This window comes from Peromyscus maniculatus, chromosome 3, assembly GCF_049852395.1.
Source record: "Peromyscus maniculatus bairdii isolate BWxNUB_F1_BW_parent chromosome 3, HU_Pman_BW_mat_3.1, whole genome shotgun sequence".
In the NCBI taxonomy this organism is placed as follows: Eukaryota; Metazoa; Chordata; class Mammalia; order Rodentia; family Cricetidae; genus Peromyscus; species Peromyscus maniculatus.
In genome coordinates, this window is record NC_134854.1 from 32390679 (window position 1) to 32409423 (window position 18745).

Genomic DNA, 18745 nt, shown 5'->3' on the forward strand with positions numbered 1-18745 from the left:
TGGTTCACAACTAGAAGAGAAAATGATAGAGGAGAAGAAGGACTCCAGCTAGAGGTCTTCAGGCATACTCTGGAGTGTGTGTGAAGTCCACAGGAGAGGTCAAACTGGGAGCTGATAGGAAGAAATTCACATTTCAGAGGGAAATGTTCGTCAGTGGAGCAGAGAAAGGACAGGAGGTCCTGTAGACTGTCTGAGAAGATGTGTTAAAATCTGGATGATAAACCCTAAGGAATGAAGCGGTGAGTGACAGAGAGCAGGCAGGAATGCTAAGAAAGGGACAGTGAGTGTAGAAGATGACTGTGTATTTAAGTTTGATGACAATAAAGTGGTATCATTGTGTGTGGTTCCATCACTGTAGCAGGCTTAGGCATTAACATGCAGAAAACTTGAAGAAGCATCTTCTACATAGGAACATAAGTGGTGAAAGCCGATTTTGTATTTAAGGTGTCAGGTTGTCAGCAGATAGGAGAAATGGTTGCTCAAAAGGATTTTAAAGGAAATTGCTAGGGAAACAAGATACTTGCCAATTTCTTGGGCTTGCCCAAAATTATGCCTTTTAGTGACAGTTTTGTTTTCAATGTTTTAAACTTTTAAATTAAATTCTTTATTAACATTGCTTTTCCTTTCCTGAATGCAAATGATTGCACATACATTTGTTTTATTGTCCTTTAAAGTATTAATGTACATAAAATGTAAAATTAGACATATTTAAGGATATTGTGTGATGCCTCAATATGGCCATACATTATAGTTGAAAGTTTTTCTGTGTCCTACCTGGTCTGCAGCCACTCAGACCCCAATAAATATACAGAGGCTTATATTATTTAAAAACTGTATAGACATTAGCTCAAGCTTATTACTGACTAGCTCTTACACTTAAATTAACCCATAATTCTTATCTATGTTTAGCCAGGTGGCTTGGTACCTTTTCTCAGTTCTGCCTTGTCATCTTGGTTCCTGTGTGTCTTGCTGGTGACTCCTGACTCAGCCTTCCTTGTCCCAGAATTCTCATTGCTTATCCCGCCTGTACTTCCTGCATGGCTACTGGCCAATCAGCATTTATTTATCAACCAATCAGAGCAACACCCATTCACAGCATATAGAACAACATTCCATAGCAATACATTGTGAAATGTACAAAGCAGGATAAAGGTGTATATTCCCTCAGATACTTATTGTTTCTTTATGGTGAGAACATTCAAAATTCTTTCTTCTAGCTTTATTGAACTATGTTATAAATCATCATTATCAATAGTCTCCTGTTGTGCAATAGAACTCCAGCACTTACTACTTCTACTCCACTGTGGCTTAGTATCCATTGATCTGTTTTCTCCTTCTTGACTCCCCTATTTTCACTGTAGTCATGAGTGTCACTAGTCATTCATGATATTCTCTAGCTGTCATTGTGAGGTTATGTTGACTTTGAAACTAGACAAATAGTTAAGAGGATGCTGGACACAAAGACACAAGGGCTGATAAATAGACAGAAGGGAAAGAAATGCTTTGTTCTTTTAAAAACTAAAGTTCCCAAATCTTGACCACTGTGTGAATCAAAGAATACTTTTCACATTGTGGATAATTTCACAGAAGAGTGTGGGGAGGAGATGCTAAACTGGGCCAATAGAGCATGCAAACAATTACATAGGATGATGGAGATATGCATCTGTGGTGTGGGTGAAGGTTACTGGGCCTCCAGGCCAGACCACTGAAGGGATAGGAACCATCAGGCTAGGTTGTGGACATCATGAAGGTAAATGGAGCAATGGGAATGCACGGGTAAGCAATAGTTCTGCCAAAATACAGATGTCATTGTCTAACGGAAGCAAAGATGTTTGAAGGATTGAACAGACAGTGACACGGATCTTGATAAGAGTGTGTTTTATTGTTCTGGTTTGCAATGTCCACGGTGTAGAGAAAGTTATTAAGACTAATTCTTAGAACACAGAGTACAGGGGGACAAAAAGACAGGCAAGCACCACTGTCCTCTTGGGAGCTTTACTACTTTTCTATGCTGCTGTAACAAATAGTCATGCGTTTCATGGCACAAATCACCATATTGTTTAACTCATGGTTCTCTAAGTGAAAAACCTAAAATAAATCTTGCTAGGTGAAAATGGAGAAACCATGAGGACTGCCCAATGGGGAACTGACTTCATTGTCATTAAGAGCTTCTAGAGATCACCAGTGTCCCTTGGTGCTGTCCCCATTCTTCCATCTTCAAAGCAAGCACTTGTGGGCCTTTCCTATCGTGAACTTCATTGGCTAGTTCTGTTTTCATCATCACATCTCCTTTGTAAGGGCCTATGTAATTATATTAGATCTACCTGGATCATCAGGGTAGTCTCCACATCTCAAAATCCTTAAACTGATGTCATCTGTAAAATTCCTTCTATAGTCTAGGATTTAAGACAAGAATTCTCAGTCTCCATTTTTAGTTTTTTGCCTGTTACAGTATCTGTGATTCAGTTATAGCAAAGATATTGAGACACATACTGGAAATTGATTGCAACTGTGTTATTTCAGAAGACATAATGAAAAGTCTGAGAGAAGTATAAAATTGGAACAAAATTGTGGCATTTCTATTAATAGTAGAACCAATGGGATGAGTTTTCTTAAATTATCTTTCTCTTGGTTTATTTATTAGAAACTTTATACTTCTTATCAGAAGACTGATGAGTTTAAAATTGGATTCTTTTCAGTGTGTCCATAAAAGAGGAAAACTCTCTCTAGGGTTATTTATTCTTAACCACACACAGAAATTGTTTTATGTCATAAAGCATCATTGACTTTGCATGTGACAGTTTTATTTCTGATGTATTCCTGCTTTAGCTTTTAACTACTCTAAACTGTCAGAAAGCTTGTGATCACAGATAACTTGCTTAGGCGAAATGTCTGACAGCCACCCATACATTTGTCATAGGCAGCTGAAAGGTTGCGATGAAGCCACTGATGATGTTAATTGATGAGGGACTGAAATAATGACTTCAGACAGCATTGCCTATGATCAGAGCCACACTTCAGACCACAGGTCATTCTAATAAACCCCATCCTTAGCTTGCTTTTGCTATCAAGTATTTAATAAACACATTATAATAGCCCTCACCACAAAAGACTAGTGAAGATATTGTTACCACTTCATCTGGTTCTGTAGCTCAAGAATAAAGTTAAAAGCAGATATATTATTTTTAAAGACATTTTATAATTAATGTAAAGAGTACTGGTAGCACCCATACTATAATTCTGCAAGAATACTTCCCACTTTCTGAGCAGCAAGCAAAGTAACAAACAAAAATCCCCCAACAAACAACAATGACACTTTCACTGATGGACTGAAAAGTGGAAGTTGCAGCTGCAAGCCTGCCTATTTTTAACATTGGATTGATAGAGTGTGTCAACTTTTAGGATACCGAGAATAGAGACTTTTTTTAGAGAGGTGAAATCAAACAAAAAACTTAATTTGTTTATTATTTTTAAATGGACACTGTTGATCCAGGTTTAGCCACTGATGAAATAAGTGTGAAATCCCCAGGAGAAAGGGGGAGTTTAGTCAAGGTCCCCCGAGTTTGTCTGACATTAGGTATTGACGTCTAAGACTGTATTAGGATTCAGTGTTAGTGTTCACGTGTTCTTGATGTGGAATTTGATGTCATGAGTGTATAATATGTCTTTTCACAGACTCTGGCTGTATTAGGATTCAGTGTTAATGTTCACGTGTTCTTGATGTGGAATTTGATGTCATGAGTGTATGACTTTTCACAGACTCTGACAGAGGTATGTGATGCACCGATGTGCCTCACAGAGGAGGGTTGACATTCCAGGATAATGAGCCGTTAACCAAATTATTTTCAAAGTGTCAGGGCTATGGGCTTCTTGGTGGAATTGGGTTTCTTTTGACCCAGTTTGTCTTTATGAAGGGAGGAATCTATCAGAAACTTGATACCTCAGACACATGCTGAAATCTACAATTCAGTGTTAGCTTCCAGGTGCCTAAGCGAAGATTTCCACCAAAGAAAACTTGCAAATTTTAAAAGGAATATTGACTTCATTTCCTCCCTGTAACTCCTATCCACAAACTCCGGGTGTTTCTTTTGCATTTTCTATTTCTTTCATTCATTCGAAAGTTTAAACTCACTGTATGAGTTTCTTCCCAGATTAAATCAGCAATGTTCTTCTTCCACTTGCACTTTCCATATTTGTGTTCTGGTGTCTAATACTGTCTGTTAGATAAAATAACCCCGTTAGCAACTTTAGAATAGAATAGAAGTATTGCAGAGTTTTTAAGCTATAAAAACATCCAGTATTTATTTTTTGTTTGTTTGTTTTCTGTAACCTTTAAAATGTAAATGCTCTTTGTTCTCTGTTTTCTAATACTTCACCAAGTGACATGACTTGAAGGGACAAGCGAAGACCAAACTCACACAGTTCCTCTCTTGCATGGAGTGCTCTGGTTTCCTCTGCAAATTTGTATGAAACTCTCAGCCTCAATATTAGTTTGTTAGATCTGCAATGCCTTCTCAAATGGCCTTTTTTTCCCCCCTCACACCTCTGAAAATTACTGTCCACAGAAACTTAACAGAAGTACCCACCCTTCAACTTACTACCGTCTCTACTGTCTTCTAAGTGTGTACAGCAGCTGAACAAGAAACCATGCTGCTGGGCACAGTAACCACACACCTGGGCTCTTCTACAACGTTTCAAATTCAAAGACAAAATCCGATGGTCACAGGGGTCAAATGAGCTCGGCGTGTACTGGAAGGGTCTGAAATGGAAAAGTTAGGATAGTCATGTTAGATTTTCAGAAAGAGAGAAAAGGTCAAGGACAGGACAGGACATGGTAGGTAACCGGGTAAGTGGTAAATCACAATCAACCTGGAGAGAAGCAGACCCATGCTGGGTGGCGGTGGCGCACGCCTTTAATCCCAGCACTCAGGAGGCAGAGCCAGGCGGATCTCTGTGAGTTCGAGACCAGCCTGGTCTACAACGTGAGTTCCAGGACAGGCTCAAAAAAACAAAAACAAAAAAGAGAAGCAGACCCAACTCTGAGGGGTCAGCTGCCGGGTGCTGCGTGTTCATGGCCATCAGTTGGCTGAACACCTTTCGGTATCAGAAATGTTCTATAGCAAATTTTGTTATCCTAAAAGATATTTCACAGTGATTATTATTGCTTCTTTCCTAAATGCCTTTCTTGTACCCAAATCACTTACTGCAGAAGTGCTGAATGTTAATTATATTTTAAAAAGTGAGAAATTTAAAATCAGGAATATTCAGAGAAATTTTCTGTGATTATGTGCATGAAATAGAGGCCAATAGTATAATAGTATTTTTGTAGAAATGTTTCTATTTAGCATCTTATTACTGTGAAAACAGAAATTAAAAACTAAAAATGAAATAGTGAATAGGATATTGATATTAATTCATGCATGTACATTGAATAATTATGAATTAATCAGTTTAAATTGTCAGTATTGAATACTTAAAAATAACATGATGAAAATTATTAAAATAAATATTCTAAACTATTGGTAGTAAATTTTATTAGTAGTATTTTCCAAATTATTCTAAACATTAATAAGGGATAGTAGGAATATAGACCCCAATTCTGCTCTTATCACTGAATTTCTTTTATACCTCTTTTCATCATGCTTCTTCCTTGAATTATTTAGCCAGAACATCTCAATGTAATTGCTTGATAAAACCTGCTAATTTCTCTCATCCCTCATAGTCTCTGCAAACAATGAGCCTCCACTAGGATCTGCCAAGCCCCTGGGCTTATGTATAAAACTAAACTTGTAAATAAATATTGCGCTGTCACTGGGGTCCTGATGAGACCATGAAGTTAGTCACCGAACTTTGCTGTATTTCCTCTGAGCAATTACACTCTTATCACAACCGGCACCTTCACAGTGTCTTTCTGTTTTCTTTCTAGGAACCCCTGTTTCACTTGGAGGCACACAGGTCTGAGAGAGGAAGGGGCAGATGTCCTTTTGACCCCAGCTCCTCCTTCGTCTCCACTCTAGTTGGTAATTATCTTTGTCACAGACATCAGGTGGTAGCTATGGTGATTTGAAATGTATTTTTCAACTTCAGTACATTCTTTGACATTTCTTTATACACGTTGCCTTGCCCAATCTAACAGGTGATATCTAGAGAAATGACACTGGATTTCAAGTTATGCTATCTTTGGTAATTTGACTCTAAAATAACTACAGATGCCATAAGTACTTATGTCTCAAATGAAAAACAAAAGTGTGAATATGTGAAACAATGATTGTGTGTGTGTGTGTATGTGTGTGTGTGCACGTGTGCGTGCGTATGTGCAGAGGCCAGAGTACAAAACACAGGCCTCAAGTCTCTCCTTCCACCATGTGGACGCTAAGGACTAGCTCAGGACATCAGGTTTGGAGGCAAGCACATTAACTGCTGAGCCACCTCACGTCCATTCATCTAAATTCTTCTTAAGCTAGAATATATACTATAGAGGCTGGCCAGCTCAGACTAGCATTCAATTCCTGCACTGGAACAATGCAGTAAGACCACATTGTCAGTTTAATTCAGGTTAATTAAATGTGAGTTGTCCAAAGTGCTATCTTGCCACAATAAAGAAGCGTGCTTTTCTGTATTAGTTAGAATTGGAAATAATGTGATTGTTGAAGTACTTCTGAACTGTGGCAATATGAGTACATGAGACTTTCTACATTTAAAATCAATGAAAGCAATTCTTGATACCTAACAAGTGTGCTAAGAGTGTTTCTGTGTTCTCAGTATTGAGAAACTCAGAGGGTCTCTATGCACAAGATACTATTATTACGATATAATTGTTCATCAATGATCATTTCTCTTTGAAGAAAGGAGGAACTACAAGTTGTAGAGACCATATTCTAAGTAAACTGAAAAATTTACTACTTTGCTGATGTTTAATTAAAATGTACACTGAAGGGCTGGAGGCTTGGAGTTTAAGAGCACTGGCTACTCTTGCAGAGCAGAGAGGTTCAATTTCCCTTGTCCCATAACCTTCTCTAAAGCCAGCCTCAGTCATTAATGTAATGACGCCCTCTTCTGGCCTCCACAGCCACTGCACCCACATAAACACACACATGCAGACACATAAGACTAAAATTAAGGTTAAAAAAGGTAAAATATGCTGTGTTTAAGTCAGAGAGTACACTGGGGAATCCATTTTCTTCAAGTTTGCCCATATTTTGATGGGTCTTGTGTTCTGCTCACCACACTTCCCTGTCTGGATCATGGTTCTGGATCATGTAAACTTTGACATAGCATTATAATTCAAAACGTTATAAAATGAGAATGTCACAGAGTAAGTTGACTTGGCTAAATATGCACTTTTAAAGATAAATAATTTAAAATAAAATGACTATTTTAAAATATTTTAGCTCCTCTATAAATCGGTGCATAAGATGTAGTGTGTGTGTATGTGTGTGTGTGTGTGTGTGTGTGTGTGTGTGTGTGTGTGTAGTATGAAGAGACCTTAAATATAAAAATAGAACTGTTAAAACAGTTTAAACAGTAGTAATCACAACATTAGTAATGACATTCTTGGTGAATACTATATCCATAATTGCTAGACATTCCACAGAAATTGGCAGGATCTGAATTAAAATGCATACATTTGATAAACTGAATGTCTGGATGGAGTACAGACTGAGAAACTTTGGCAAACAAAAATCAAATTTTGAGATATTTTCCTTATTAGAAAGATATTGGAGTTTGGATATTACATAGTATGAATTCCTGTACAGTGAAATCCACAAACTTTTGGAAGAGAACAGATCATTTAAACCTTTTGTTTAAATGGTGAAAGTAGTCATTTCCATAGCTCTCTATGTCACGGCAGACTCAGTCTTCCTGGAGCTTGTTTATTCATGGAATCTGGAATTTAAAGCTGAAGTAAGGGGGAAAATTACTGGATGGACATTGCCAAGTGCATTTCATTGAACTACTAGATTGAATCCCCCTGTGCTGAAATGTGAGGTGCTTGCCATCTGTGGGCTGTTTTATTTATTCAGAAGAGAAATCAAATAAAAAAAAATGGCTCTCCAAGCTAAACACAAAAGTTATAGAGAAATGAAAATATAATTCTTCATATTTGTCCATTCTCTCTCATCCCAAAGTACTTTGGAGAAATTGTTTACTCACTGTGGAAAAGCTGTAGCCACTGGACTGGAAACCTGATAATGTGAGCCACAGTTCTTTACATGATAGGAAGTTAAAATAATTCACTCAGTTGAAAAAGTACTAGAAAAGCTAGCTGGAAAATGGAACTACCTGAGTTGGAATTTGGCAAGTTTAATGTTTCCTACTCTGACAGGGAAGGATGTATCAATGTGATATTTTATAGACATTATGTTCTATTCTCATGGGCTAAAACAAGACCTCCCACAAAGATGACTGACCATCTTTTCATCATTATTCTTTGTGTCTTTGTTCATTGTATGTCACACAAATTAAAATACCTGTTCCCATGAAGACTAGATTAATGAGAAAACACTCACATTGATAGCAATATTCATAAGACTCTGAGGCCTCAAAGAAGAAAAAAATGTGTTTTTTATTAGTTCTTTGATTAATTTCACACAGTGTGTTTTGATTATATTCACCCTCCCCCAACTCCTCCCAGAACACAGTCCCCCCTCAAACCACCCAAGTTTGCCCCCCTTTTTTAGTCTCTATTAAGTCCAGTTGGTGTTGCCCATATACTTTTGGATATGTGATCTTCTACTGGGAAGTGATCAATCATCAATACCTCCTCCTCTAGGGGTGTGACTTCCTGTCCTCCTCTTCCCTCCATGCTGGGATTGTGTCTGCCTTGAGCTTGCACAGGCCTTGTGCATACTCGCATAACCACCAATGGATGCACATGCTCTGTACATACATGGGAGCGTCTCCAGCAGAAGCTTTCAATGACGTCTTCAGATGGCCTCCAGTGTTATTTCCCCTGCCTATCTTCCCTCCTCTACTCCGTGTTTCCACTCCCCAACTCAAACATTCTTCCAAAACAGCAAATATTTTATTGTATTTCTTAACCTTATTTACTGAGACAGAGTCTCATTATTTGGCCCTGGCCAGCCCTGGAAGCTGATATGTCGACCACTCTGGCCTCAAACTCACATAGACCCACCTGTGTCTCTGCCTCCCAAGTTCTGGGATTAGTGTGAGCCAACATGACTGTTTATTTCTTAACTTTGGATTCAATTATAATTTCAGTTAAATAATTTACATTATTTAAGATTCTCTGGAGTGAAGCTGAATAATATTATTTAATAAGTAAAAGAACTCAATATGCATGCTTTTATTAAATTTATATCTAATTTAGAATGAAATGGTAACAGCTTCTATGTTAAAAAGAATTTGAGATCAAAGTGATAGTTGTATGGAGGCATATTCCCCATGATCAGAAGCCAATCAAACGGAGGTCAAACATTAGTACACTTTCCTCCTCCAATGTCACCGAGACCTGATTTGTTTTGGGGCAACATGTAGACGCTTATGCCTCAAGTACAATTTTCTTTATGTTTGTATTTAGCCCATTTCCTCCCCTGGGGTACTCACAAATATTCGATTAAAGCTGTTTTAATAACTGCTAAGTATTCCCTAGCTTTAAAAGCCGAGGATACCCTGAGATTTGTACTAAACCCCATTTCACTTCCTTGGGGCCCTCTAATAGCCAGAGGAGCTTAGCACCGACTTGTTTAGTAAGATAAAACAGGGAGCATGTTACTTGGGGGTCTGTGGAATCAAAACTCATGAACTATTTTCGTGTCATATATTTTCTCTCTTTTCATCTGTTAAGTGTGATGAAATATACCTTAGGCTAGCTGTCTTCTACTTTCTCTTCAATCCTATGGGTACTGAAGTTTTTATACTTTATTTTCCGATTAATTTTGTTAGAATTTCTGGTGTATTGTAATTCTCTTACACTAGAAATGCTTACACTATAGCAAGATGAAAGGAGAAAGTGTTTAGAGAAACCACTTTGCTGTGTCAGCGTTTCTTTTGAAAATTTACTTTGGATCCTCTCTCTCTCTCTCTCTCTCTCTCTCTCCCCTCTCTCTCTCTCTCTCTCTCTGTGTGTGTGTGTGTGTGTGTGTGTGTGTGTGTGTGTGCACGTGCACCTCTTCCCATATGTGTAGCACCAGAGGAGGATTGGTTGTTCTTCTTTAACATTTTCCACTTTATTCCTTTGACAGAGAATTTCTCATTTACCTGGAGTTAGACTGGTCGCCATTCTTCACAGCTCTGGTTCATGAGGCATGTGTGTGGACACGGAGCTTTTTGCATGGGTGCCAAGGATCCAAACTACTGTCCTCATGCCTGCCTGGCAACTGCTCTAACCCACAGAGCCATCTTCCCAGCTCCGAATGTGCTAACTCTTATTAGAGACATTCTTAGGGATACAAGTTAAAGACTTAGTATTTGATTTCAGTAAATAGCCACCATTAAGAATTTTACTTTGGGGGGGGGCTGGAGAGATGGCTCAGTGGTTAAGAGCACAGACTGTTCTTCCAAAGGTCCTGAGTTCAATTCCCAGCAACCACATGGTGGCTCACAACCATCTGTAATGATATCTGGTGCCCTCTTCTGGCCTGCAGGGACACATGCAGACAGAATACTGTATACATAATAAATAAATATTTAAAAAAAAAAAAAAAGAGAGAGAATTTTACTTTGGGGCTGGCAAGATGGTTTAGCAGGTTCAGTGCTTGCAACACAAGCCTGGTGACCTTAGTTTGATTTGTGGATCCCACAGTAGGAGAAATGTCCTCCAATCTCCAAATGAGGCATACACTCCCATTCCCATTCCCATGTACACACACACACACACACACACACACACACACACACACACACCGCATACGCAATAATAAGTTTTAAGATACTTTCAAAATAAAATTTTTAGGCATCTATGATCCCATGTGAGTTTTTCAGTGAATAAAACTACAAAGTCTATGAACATTAGAATTTTTTGTGAACTTTGGTTTAAAAAAATGGTTATTTGGGAATATATACGCAATTACCAGTTCTATGAATTAAACATAAATATTGATTGAACAGAAAATAATTGAAGAGCATACCAGGAAAATATAAGTGATTGTTTCCAGTTGTTAGTGGCAACGCATTTAAGAATAAATAATCATTTCTCCTGAAATGAGTATATTTATATCAAGAGCAGCTAGGAATGAATATTCATTTCTTAAATTCACCCCAATTGCATAGAAACAGACTTCAAGTAACTCGCTTTCCAGTTTGCCATCCCTAAAGAATATCTTATTCATGACTGCTGCTCCCTCACATTGGCAAAATGCCTACTGTCTACATGCTTACTGCAGCGTCTGGCCATGACTGCGGGTCTCCAAGGAGCTATTTGAATACTTCACTTATATTATAATTATTTCCTCAAATGAAAGAAAAGGGGAAAGAAACACTCAGTGTCTCCCTAAAAATATCCCTGCTTTCCAAGCTTGGGTTCCCATCATGTCCCTTAGGAATTTAATTGACCATGACTGTATTGATTGATGTCACTGGTTGGCCACTAAGAAAATACAGCTATGGTCATTTATGTCAGCAAATGAACACACTTTTCTTTTATGTTTTTGCCCCAGAAACCACCTCTTCAACATTAATGATTAAAGCTAGTCAACTGGCAAGACAAGAGAGCAAAGTGCCTGAACGACTAGCTACCTAATGACATCACACTGTTTATGGGTCCTTTTAGTATGGACACTCACTTACTCACAAAGCAGATGCATTTAATATTATTATAAATCCTAGAACATGCATGCATAACATAAATAGGAGAAACATTTGAGTAAAATAAAATAAGAAGGTTACAAATAATTATTGTGAATTGCTCATACTATCAAGTTAATATATGTATTCCTACAGAGTGAATAAAAATTCAGAGAATATATAATTATTAACTAAATGCTTGATGAGTTTCCTAAAATACTGGAAGTGTATTATGTTTAATTAAAACTGTAAATAGAATACCATTATATAAATGAAGCTATATAGAAGTGTTTATTGCATATTTTACCTTGAAATTAACTTAGGGTGGTTTGTTAACTTTTTTATATAACTCAGAATAATCATTTTTTCTTCTTTCTTGGAAGCAGTTTATTATATACACAGCCTTGTGATAGAAGCAGGGCCTTGAGGCTGCAACTACTGTAGGCAAATGCTAGAAAAAATGGAATCTATAGATTTATGATTTATAATTATAAAGTTATCATTAATGTCATATTAATAATAATGTTATTTAGTGTTCTTAATTATTGTTAGTATTAAAATAAAAATAAAAATTCAAGGATGCCTTCATTTATATAAATGCCTGGTAGGTTCCTATCAATTGATAGTTTTTCCCTGCAATTATTCAAAAACTTAATCTATGAATTTGAGGAGAGGCACAGAGGATTTGAGGCTGGAGCCAAAAAGATGAGAATGATGTAAATATGGCACTTGTGGATGAAATGGTCAAAATATTTACATCTTTAAAGGTAAATGTAAAAATAAATTCAATCTTATTCTGAGTACTTTCTATTATATTTCACAGCATCTTTAACACCAGAAGGGCTGCCTAGCTACATTTGACTACTAATTAATTAGCTGTCCATTGATTCAATAAATGCTTATTGAGCATCTTCAGTAACCCATATTTTAGTAGGGTATAATGTCAAGTACGTAAAGAGCCAATAGAAACACAGCAAGATGATATTGATGTATTTTAGGTAAGCAGGGTCTCCATGGTGAAAACAGTGGCTATGGAAGTCTCTGTGAGGAACTGGGCAGTAGCCATACAAAGAGAAGTAAAGTGAGCAGTGATGAGACTCCTTCGTTTCCATAGGGAACCAGTACTTTAAGACAATGGCAGTTTTCTCAGGGTCAAGTGGAAGATTCAGAGCTGGGCACAGCTTGTTTCCAGTGCAGAGTTATCTCAATTATAATCTTATTATTGAGTGTGATAAGTTATATTCCCCTGTAAAAATGCCCTGAAAACATGTATCTTATGTTCATTTATAACTAGTTAGCTACCTTAAATTAATACAACATTGTTTATCATTCAAATCCAGTTTTATAGTAATTAAAAACATTATTTGGCACAAACATCACCTTGTTTTTATTCAAAACATCAAAATAGATTGGAAACAAGTTAAAACTTTGTCTAAGATAATACATTTGTGTGCATAGAAATATAAGGCTATGGATGTGTCTGCACTTACCATTGAAACCCTAAATTTTACTATGTATATGAATTTTTTTCCTTTTTAAAACTGGGAAATAAGATTTATCTAGATGTTATTGTTTCATTCCAGTAATTAGCCAACTATTGACTCAAAATTTAATGACACCAAATAGTTATGATTTTAAAGAAGTGTTATTTAAGGAAATATTTATTTTCTTTAAATACTTATTTTCTTTACTGTGACATGGAATAGTTTCACTCATTTAATTACTGCTATGAGGTATTAATTGTACCTAAAGCTGAATTCTAATTTATTTGTGTTTATTGTTAGTGTATTATCTTCCTTTTATTTTCCTTTGTGAAATGGTTTTCCAAGCACACAGTACCTATGTATTAGAGCTTGATTTTTTTTTCTCCCACACTGAAATAATACATGAAAGCAGAAACTTCTTCTGAGGAACAGCTAACATGCCCGATCAAAACACATTTGGTTCAGTTTCCATAGCTTATGGTGTTTAACACCTGGCTAGCTCCTTTGAAGTTTAAATAATAAAGTTTACATTTAGTTATTTGAGTTTTTATGAAGTATTTTCTTTCATCTAACTACAAAAAGAGAAATTGGGTAAAACTGAAAATATATCATCTTGGAGCAGACAACCTGCCAAGACAAGCCATATTTGCTGTCCTAGGGCTGCCATCTACTGGCTGACAGGGGCATTGTTCGGCCTAGATCAAGAGGCAGATCTTGGCAACAAATCTCTAAATTGGGATAATTGAGGTGAGATATGTGGACAGGAGTAAGAAGATTGCATTTCCATAATAATAGCTTATGATTCTCAAGCCCCTTTAAACAGGGCAGACTGAATCTCAGGAAATGGTTTACATAGTTAACCACTGAATGAATTTGTCTCAAAAATTCTTTTCTCCATCCATAAATATGTATAAGTATTTATAAAACTTACCAAATTATAATTTAATAATATTCTATATCTTTGTCTTTATGTTATTTCCTGAGTATCATAACTCTCAGTCTTTGTATGTTGATATATAATATGAACACAACAGATCTCTACACTGTTAAAACTTGCTCTCTTGAGAAAGTTCAAAGAGAAAGCCAAGTTGAGAGGAGTGAACAGGACACTTGCCACTTTTCACCCTGATCTGCTGATTGTGAACATTCTGCTCATTTGTTTTTCCCTTTCTTGCTTGCTTTATGAAAAGGTCTACTCTCCCAGTGAAGTACGGGGAGCCCTTCCTGCATCCATGGTAGGATGCTGACTGGGGTGCTGTCGGGATGCTCTTCCCCAAGCTGCTATAGCTGTAGAGAGTTCAGGGATGCGCAACATCACTGTCATGTCCAGAAGGTTTTATTTTACAGCAGTTTTCAGTGTTCTCTGGCTTTTATAATCTTTCTGCCCTGTTTCTGGAATGTTCTCTGATCCTTTCTAGATGTCACAAATGGGGATTGGCACTTCAGAGTCACCAATTCTGCACTTAGATCAGTTATGTCTTTCTATAACAGTCTCTGTCCATGGCAGAAAGATATTTTTTTTGATGAGGGGTGAGAGCTGCGCTGATCTATGGGGACTAGGATGAGCATTTAGGAGACTGCTAGATACTAGGTCAGTTTAGCAAAATGGTAACAATACTTTCCTCTCTAAGGTCTGTGACCTCTCCGCCCACAGGTTCTTGCCTAGGTTTCAGCTATAGGCATGAGTTCCCTCCAACTGAGCAGATCTCAAGTCTAATTGGACAGCTGTTAATTATCCCCAAGATATTAGTGCCACTATTGCACTGTTGGACGTATTGTGTTGGGCTGATCATTGCTGTAGGTTCTAGGGTTAGATATAAGCAGTTGATGGCTACTGAGGGAGAGGGAGCCAGTTTTGTGCAGGGTGAGTCCCCTGATAGATTGCCTATGCTCAAATGGTCAGCCCTATACTCATGAATATATGGTCCATAATAAATGTATTCAATAGAAGCCATATACACACATATGTGCATACACATATATAAAACAATGATAATTACAGAAGAAAATGACATAAATTTGAGAAGGGATGTGGGAGAGAGGTAGAAGGATTAAAAGTGGGAAGATGTGATAGATAGATAGATAGATAGATAGATAGATAGATAGATAGATAGATACAGACACAGAGAGAGAGAAAGAGAGAGAGAGAGAGAGAGAGAGAGAGAGAGAGAGAGAGAGAGAGAGAATTGCAGAAAAGTAGCAGTTGTCCCCCTGAAAATAAAGCAAAACATGCTGTACCATTTTGAGAAAAGATAGCTGCTCTTCTATCGAAAGCAAATTTGACAAGTTTATAAATATATATCAAGAACGAACAGCATGGTCCTAACAAGAAAGTTCTCAGCTAGATTCGGGAGCTGCTTTTATTACCTACAATACTTGTCCAACTATTGTGGATTTTGATTATTGTCCTGCATATAGGCCAAGAAAATAATTTCACAGGAATACTGAAGTCCTGGCTAAAAAATGATGAGTTAATAAAAAGACAATAATCAAATTAATTTTCACACAATAAGTTTCTACTTAGTCTGTTTCAAAGTAGCATTTGAAAATTATGTTTGTTTGCCTAGTTGAAAACTGAATATTTAACTACATAACAATGAATAAATATTGCTTTTGTTGTAGAATGCAAATGTGAAACTGTATTGATTGATTGATTGATTTTTTTATGTGCATTGGTGTTTTGCCACGGGTGTCAGGTCCTCTGGAACTGGAATAACAGACAGTTGTGAGCTGTCATGTGGGTTCTGGGAATTGAACCTGGGTCCTCTGGAAAAGTAGACAGTGCTCCTAAAAACTAAGCTATCTATCCAGCCTGCAAATGTGAAATTTAAAATAAATCACCATACTATAGAAAACAGTGAATCCTTTTGTCCGAAGATGACACTTAATTTACTTATATCCTATGTAGTTTTTAAACCTCCATTGTGGGTTTTGTAACTAGAAAAATGTCTCATTTATATTTGATAGTTTCAAAAAATGAAAGTTAGTATATTTCAATAATATTTGTAAATGTTTCTTTTAAAAATGTGCATTTGATTTATGTATGTCTCATTCACCTATTTCTAACTGGTATAATAAAGCAATTATTTTTGAGACTAAATAGTTAGCTCATATTAGAAATAAAAATCTTTATAAATTACCTTTTATATAACTCAGTTGACACTTTTCAAACTTTATACCATACAAATGTGTGTGATAATTTGAATTTTTAAAAAAAGTTTTGAAGATTTTATGTTAGACAAAAAACTTTAGAGATTCTGAAACAAATCTAATAAATGAAGTTTTAAGCAGTATCTCCCATTTCCTTAAATTGAGTTAATTTATTTGGTCAAATTTTTATAATGGTAGCATTAACATCTTAATTCCAAAACTGATGGTATAAAGTGACGTTAAATTAGAAATGCAATTATTGTGAGTTTTCTAATATGAAAGACTTTAAATCACAAGTGTGCACATATGAACACATTCTGAATTTTCAGGATTCAGAAAAGCATCAGCAGGGCCTAAGGAGATGGTAGAGTTAATAAAGGCTTGCGCCCCAGTTTGAGGACCTCAGTTTGATCCTCAGTGTCTAAACAGTCCAGCATGGCATACTCTTTCTAATTCAGGTGCCTAGGAAGCAGAGATGGGAGGCCATAGGGCTCATTAGCCATTTAGCCTAGCTGAATCAGTGAGCTCCAGATCCCAGAGAAAGAACATGTCTCAAGAAAAGAAAGACAGAAAGAAAAAAGGAAGGAAGGAAGGAAGGAAGGAAGGAAGGAAGGAAGGAAGGAAGGAAGGAAGGAAGGAAGGAAGGAAGGAAGGAAGGAAGGGAGATACATGAGGGATCTCATTCAAATTTGACCTCCAGCTTCCACATACTGACAAACACATTTGCAGCCTCACCTGTGTCAACACACACTTGCTTGTATATGCATATATTTGCAAAAGAAAAAAACAGTAGTGTATTTTTTCAAGCATCATCATCTCTGTATTTATTTTCAAACCCAGTTAGAGTTCTGGGCACACACTAAGGAAATAAGTTGACCACTCTAAATGAGGTTCCTATTTCCAGAGATCTACTGTGACAATTTGCTTCTTTGCCAGGAACTCCTGGTTCATCAGAGACAGAGCAGGACAGCGAGGCCAGGCATTACCCGAGCGGGCCTCCTGGGCCCACTGATGCACACCAATTATACTCTGTAGTTACAGGAAAGAAGAGCATTCAAAGGCCCCATGCTTCATAGGTGATAACATTTCTGAAGCTCAGGTTATGCCCTCACAGTTTCTATCTGTTTAAAAAGAATTTTGTCCTCTCCTCCTAAGTTACTAATGTCTTTATTTCTTCCTCTAAAAACACATTGTAATTTCTCAAGATCCTACATAAATTTGAATAATCCCAGGACCTGGTTTTAAGCCTGTGGCCTCTCCTGGTGCTGCAGCTCAGGTCGGTCATTCTGACTCCAGACTCTTGAGCTCTTTTTACCAGTCAGTCTCTTCTGACTGGCCATAAACTTACACATTAGACAACCAATGGAGTAGACGCCATGTCGCCAGACTTTGTCCTTCCCGTGGTAAAATCATGTTAAAGGCAACAAATTTGACCTAAGAAGCACTTGAGTTAACTGACCCACTGTACTATGTGATACAGCGATAATGATAAAACACAGTTGGTATCAAGGTTGAAAGAAATTTTCTAAAACAAGATGAACCCCGCTACATCACCAAATGGGTCTGAGCATCCAGCAGTGCCCCTCCACCCCCGTTTCATCATCCACAGTGTCACCACCCCTCCCCGCGAAGGTCTCAGCATCCACTATGCCCCCGCCCCACCCACCGTGGCAGCTTTCTCTTAAGGACTGCGAGCGTTGCTCCTATTCCTGTTCAGAAAGGAAACGAGGCTGAGTTCACAGCTAAGAGGCCAACTGAACTTGACACACTGCCGTGGGGTTGCATCCCTTCTTCCCCTAAAAACATTGTTGCCAGCCTCAAGTTGGATGTGTGTTAAGGTGGTATGCGTGACGTAACGGTGGCTTCTGCTCTATCTTCAGATTGAGAAGTAGACGTTGACTCATTTTTCCCTGTGCACCTCTGCAGGCAGTGAACTGTTTACTGGCCTCTACAGTGACTACTGGGGCAGAGACTCGGCGATCTTCCGCAGTCTGGGGAAGCTGGGCCATATTCGCACGGAGCATGACGACGAGCGACTGCTGAAAGGTAGAAATTAGACAAGGGCTTGGAAATCAGAGTGGAAAACAAGCCTGCGGTCCGCAGCTGAGTCTGCTGTCTTGATAATGAAAATATAAACACAAAATGGTCTTTGTAACTATCGCATTCTTGAGTCCAAAATATGTATGATATGTGTTTGTCATTTCGTATATAAAATGGTTTGCCTTAATTATGCAGTAAGTTTATTTACAGCCGTCCTTAGATATCAAGAGCTAAATGAAACAGGCAAATTGAATATATGAAAAGTAAAGACGCACAACAGGCGTCCTTGCTGCTGCAGTCATTGTGGGCCTTGCTTGTTTTAATAT

At 37.5% G+C, this 18745-nt stretch overlaps 1 protein-coding gene across 1 annotated transcript in view; it reads left to right on the forward strand.

Annotated features, from left to right (window-relative positions):
- Positions 1-18745, forward strand: part of Sema3e (semaphorin 3E) — a 251694-nt gene that overhangs the window by 186891 nt on the left and 46058 nt on the right. The window contains exons 5-6 of the mRNA XM_042272920.2: positions 5927-6020; positions 18306-18425. Coding sequence (XP_042128854.2) covers positions 5927-6020; positions 18306-18425 — 214 coding nt within the window. The remainder of the gene's footprint in view (positions 1-5926; positions 6021-18305; positions 18426-18745) is intronic.